We start from the raw sequence: 5,142 nt of genomic DNA, 5'->3' as shown, positions 1-5,142 counted from the left end.
GACCAAAGAAAATATTTGTTGAGCATCTCCAACAGTCTCTCAATAAATATCTTTCAATAAGTAGTTAATAGGTATATTCTAATATCACTTTCATCGTTATTGAAAGAGTTATTTTTGCAGTCGTATTAGGAGAGTCACAACTTCTTTATTTGAAAAGAGTTGGAACGAATTATTGGGTTCTCCGGTAAGGATGGCTAATATGATAGTTGGATTATGAAATGGGATCGGTTGGAGATGGAATCCCTGTAACCCCAAACCTATGAGTTTGCTGACCTGTATGCGGCAGTTACGGAGAAACGTTCCTAATCCGCGAGCTGCTAAAAAAAATTGGATGAAGTGTGGAGTAATTTACTGACAGTTTTATTTTTACATACAGATGGAAAACAGAGGGAAATCTTTTCCTTTTTTTAACCAAACAAAGGAACTTTGAAGCAAAAGAGATTGCACTGAAGCTCCAGCAACACAGACAGAATACATGCCGACTGAACTTTACACATAATACATTCGATACCAGATAAAACAAGCACGTACGTACAAACCTCAAGCCCTTATCACCAAAACATAAGATCGGGCCCACTGACTCACACCGAACACTGATGGTGATTAAAATACAGAGAAAGTCAAACAGCTAGTACACACACGCACAAACAACTCACCTCGCCGGAGGTATATGCATCAGTCCCCTCCAGCGGGCGCCGAGAGCCACCGCCGCCGCCGCCGACGAGATCGAACACATCAGTAGTAGTACGAGGACGACGAGCCGCCGAGCTGGAACCCGTCGACCTCGTCGGCGGCCGGCATCGGCGAGAACAGAGGGCTGTGCACATACCCTTCCTCGAAGTACATGCCGTGCGAGCCGCTGGCCGCTGCGTCGTTGTAGCCACCGAAGTCCAGCTCCGCCGCGTCGCACCACGCCCTGCCGCCGCCACTGGCGGCGCCGCCACCGTTGCCGCCGTCGAAGTACATATCCATCTTCTCAGCGTTCCCGCCGTAGGCCATCGAGGCGTCGAGCGCGCCGTAGGACGGCACCTCTGCCGGCACGTGGTACTGGTAGGCCTCGCTGCCGGCGCCGCCATGAGAGTAGGCCTGAGCCTGATCGCGGGCCAGCGGCGTTGACTGATGAGCGGCGGGGACGACGGGGCCGGCGGCGTAGTAGCTCTGAAGCTGGTCGGCGGAGAGGTCGGGGGAGAGGTAGGGGGTGATGGAGGAGCCCGGCGGCAGGTCCGGGTAGGCGAAGTTGGTGCGGGCGCTCGCGCCACGGAGGTTGCGGGCGGCGCGGTCGTAGGCGATGGCGGCCTCCTCCGCCGTGTCGAACGTGCCCAGCCAGTGCCGCTCCTTGGTGGCCGGGTCCCGGATCTCCGCCGCGTACCGGCCCCACGGCCGCCGCCTCACCCCGAGGTACTTCGTCTCGTTGTTGCCACTGTCCTGCTGCTGCTGCCGGCGCTTCGAGGACTTCTTCTCCGAGGACGACGAGAAGAAGTAGGAGAAGTCCATGCTTGCTCTGTTGCTCACACGCACACAAGAGAGAGTTAGTTGGGTCGTTGGTGATGAGGATGAGAGACGCTGAAGAAGGTGTGGTTGCTGCTGGGGGTGCATGGGGCGGTTGCATGGAGGAGTATATATAGTGGCGGGAAAGCAAATACGAGAGTTAAACAAATGGCGAGGTGCTAATGGCCAATCTTAAGAATGATTACCAGGAGTGATGGTAGGCATGGATGCGTGGGGCCCACAAAATTCGATTCAATTCGTTGGTGTGCTGTGGGGGCGGCAAAAGTGGTCAACCAATGATTTGGACCGGTGGTGGCATGGGCAGGGTGACTGCACGACGCATGATGGGATCAACGTGACGACCGACCTCCCCGGCTCGCAAGTTGCATCCGTCCACAGCGTGCTGTCAATCTCTCACCATCTACCATTGATTCTAACCAACCAAAGGAACTTAAGGAAAAATGTGAGGGGCCCAATGCTAGTGTTCTTAAACTTTCGTAGCAGAGACGTCTACAAACTGAAGTTCTTGTGTTTTCTTTAATTTGATGGTAAAAATGTGATTTGAACTTTCAAATTGGTGCCTTTTCGAACTTAGTATTTCAAATATAAGGAAGGTAGAAAAGTCTCATGTACTGGTTTCTAAAACTTTTTTTTACCGAAGTCAGCAGGGAAGATCCTACCTATTTTTTTATATTTTTTTATTCCAGACCTGTTTAATTCGCTCCCACCGGGAGTCGAACCTGGACCTGCTGGATGCTACTCAGGTACTCTAACCACTAGGCTAGAGGTCCTTTCGCTTCTAAAACCTTTTTTGCGAGGAATCTAAAACCACTAGATGATACTAAAGATTTCCTGAGGGTTCTTTTTAAATAGCCAAGGGTTGTTGTTATTCATAATTTCTTATTAACTAGCTTAGAATTTCTTTTCTAATTTGGACATTCTCCGAGAGGGAAAGCAAATTGGCAACCAAGATCCCCAACCAACATTTTAGAAAAACACCAGTCACTTGATAAATAACTCTCGGGAATTATCTTATAGAAAAGACTTGTTTTTTCTTTGAAAAATATAAAGAACACCGTTGTCCATTCGAAAAACACTTGATGGATCATAGAATTCTTGTATTGAACTAATATTTGATACTTTCAATGGGACTAAAAAAAAAGGAAATTGTGCTCTTAAGGTCTAGTAGTTACTTCTTTATTGCGCCTGAGAATGCTACTCCCTCCGACCCAAATTATAAGTCATTTTGATTTTTCTGGGTACGTAGTTTTTACTATGTACTGGATATACGTTATTTCTAGATACATAATAAAAACTATGTATGTGAAAAAGCCAAAACAATCTATAGTTTGGAACGGATGGAGTAGTTGGTTGATGCAACCACCATTAGAATGATGTATTGATGTTCATAAGGAGGTAGTCGTGAATGCAGAAGTTTCTGCCCACGAGAATGGTTGCAGCTGAGTAAAAATTAGAGTATCAAGGGCAAACGGGAATTAGGAACATTCCACGATTTGTGGTTAGAGTTGCTTTAGTACCAAAGAATACGAGGTCCGAGTCGAGAGTGGATCTGGCTATGAAGTTGAGCAAGAGCACCACCACCTTTAGTACCCGCAAAAAAATAGTTTCTAAATTTCAAATACAAATTGCAAGCAATATCTCTGTGATCTGTTTAGGCTTGCGAGAGGGAAGGTGAATCGAAGCACAGATGCACATGTATTTCTAGCTTTGAGGGTGTAATTTCATCTAGCAATAGGTAAACGACTACTCAATCGGATGGTTGATGTGATCCAGCAGGCGGTTTGGATGGTGGATCGTGTCTATAGATGTGATCGGTCCGTTAGAACTAGGGATGCAAGTGGGTATCCAATAGTATTTTCTGGGTCAGCTGATTAATTACGATGGCATGCCACCCTAGTTTATTTATCCTTCCAAATTATTTATGTGAAATGCCATTCTAGTTCATTTTAACAACTTTTTGAGTCGACCCAATAACCGAAAATAAATATAACTTGCATGCCTAGTTAGAACACAAATGTATTTACATTATTTGTTATGGCCTTCAACTTGAGATTGGTTAGTTTGCTTAATTAATATTGCCCAACAAGATCCAAACCGACCAAACTGTTGCTCTCGTTATACTAACGACAAGTTGCACAGAATATCTTTGTGATCTGTTTTTGTCCCTGATACCTAGCTTGATTTCACAGTCCAAGTCAAGGTCAAAGTTGTAGGGGCCAGAGTTGAAGGTACAAGCACTGGAACTTCACATGCCCCCTAATACCTAATATAGTTGTTTTATTGTTGTTCCTTCGATTGACTACACAAGAAAAAATTCGATCACGATATGCATGTATATAGCTTTACCCCTTTTCTATAAAAAAAAAATTGGTGTACAATCAATGGTACCTCGTCCGGTCGGTTTGAGATAATCGTCATGCTATGGTTTAGTACTTTACATTTTAGAATGCAGTTTTTGTGCTGCTAGAATGCAGATCCTTGCAACTTCGTGTATAGCTAGCGTACTATGTGATCTACCTATACCCTTTTTCTATTAAAATTTGGTGTACAATCAATGGTACCTCGTTCAGTCGGTTTGAGATAATCGTCATGCTATGGTTTAGTAGTTGTTTGGATTTTAGAATGCAGTTTTTGTGCTGCTAGAATGCAGATCCTTGCAAATCCGTTTCTTTTATTTTCTTTCCTATAGTTCCCAACCATATGCCACATGGATGAGAATCAAATTAATCTATAACTTAATTCATGCTTAACAACGAGCTGCGGAATTAGCTAGCACTGTCACATGATTCACATCAACACTATACGTTTCTTTAAATTAAATAAGAGTAGGCATATAATAATGGCATGCGCTCTAGCCAGTGCGAGATGCTTGCCGAACAAATTGGGCCTTTGCCTACCTTTTTCTAAAATAAAAAGCGATTAACCCCCTAGTGCTATCAACTGATGCCGTCCTTCAGGGGGAAAACACAAACACTGCTGTGTTTAAAAAGAAACGATCGAGTCCTCTAGTCATGATCTTAAGCATGAGTACGTCCACTGCATTAATGATGGATGCAGACTTGATATTACCTTAAAAAGTAACATATCAACTGCAGTTTTTTTAGCTATCTCCTTGCAGGATAACTAACTCATGATCTTAAGCATCTTCTCATCTTCTGCTTGGCTGGATGGACTTCCTCTAGTCACAAATGAGTCCACTGCAACATCGACATGGTCTCTCGTATAACACTTTGACTAAAAGTATTATTAAAATTTCTTCACAATCAATCTACTTGTAGGGTCAATCTTGTGCTGTTAGTCTATCAAAATTTTAGATATTAGTGATCAAAAGAAAAAAAGTTAACTTAAAGTCTTAAACAAACCTAGATGGACTTATATTATTTAAAGGAAGTATGTATATATGAGCACTGCGCTAGCTAATTCATCAGTTCTATATCCTCTTGAGCTCCATATCCTCTGCATTATTGATGGATGCGGACTTGCATAGGATTGCATGGTAAAACAATTGCCGCTCCTCTAATAATCTTCTCCTCCCTTCTTCGCGAGGGCTATTAACAGTTCAATGAAGCGAAGCTTACGTTCTGCAAAGCATTTTTCTCACTGCAACATGCGAGGTATCATCATCATTCATCA

General features: G+C 43.9%; 1 protein-coding gene across 1 annotated transcript; it reads right to left on the bottom strand.

Annotated features, from left to right (window-relative positions):
- Window positions 1–735: 735 nt before the first annotated feature.
- On the bottom strand, window positions 736–1,569 carry LOC101759637 (ethylene-responsive transcription factor LEP). The gene has a single exon (XM_004952539.2). It carries the CDS (start codon window positions 1,492–1,494, stop codon window positions 736–738), a length of 759 nt encoding a protein of 252 aa, XP_004952596.1. The 5' UTR covers window positions 1,495–1,569.
- Between the last annotated feature and the right edge of the window lie 3,573 nt (window positions 1,570–5,142).

The sequence above is a fragment of the Setaria italica genome, chromosome I (assembly GCF_000263155.2).
Source record: "Setaria italica strain Yugu1 chromosome I, Setaria_italica_v2.0, whole genome shotgun sequence".
NCBI classification, from domain to species: domain Eukaryota; kingdom Viridiplantae; phylum Streptophyta; class Magnoliopsida; order Poales; family Poaceae; genus Setaria; species Setaria italica.
The sequence above is the reverse complement of the archived record's forward strand: the minus strand, read 5'-3'. Positions and strand labels throughout refer to the sequence as shown.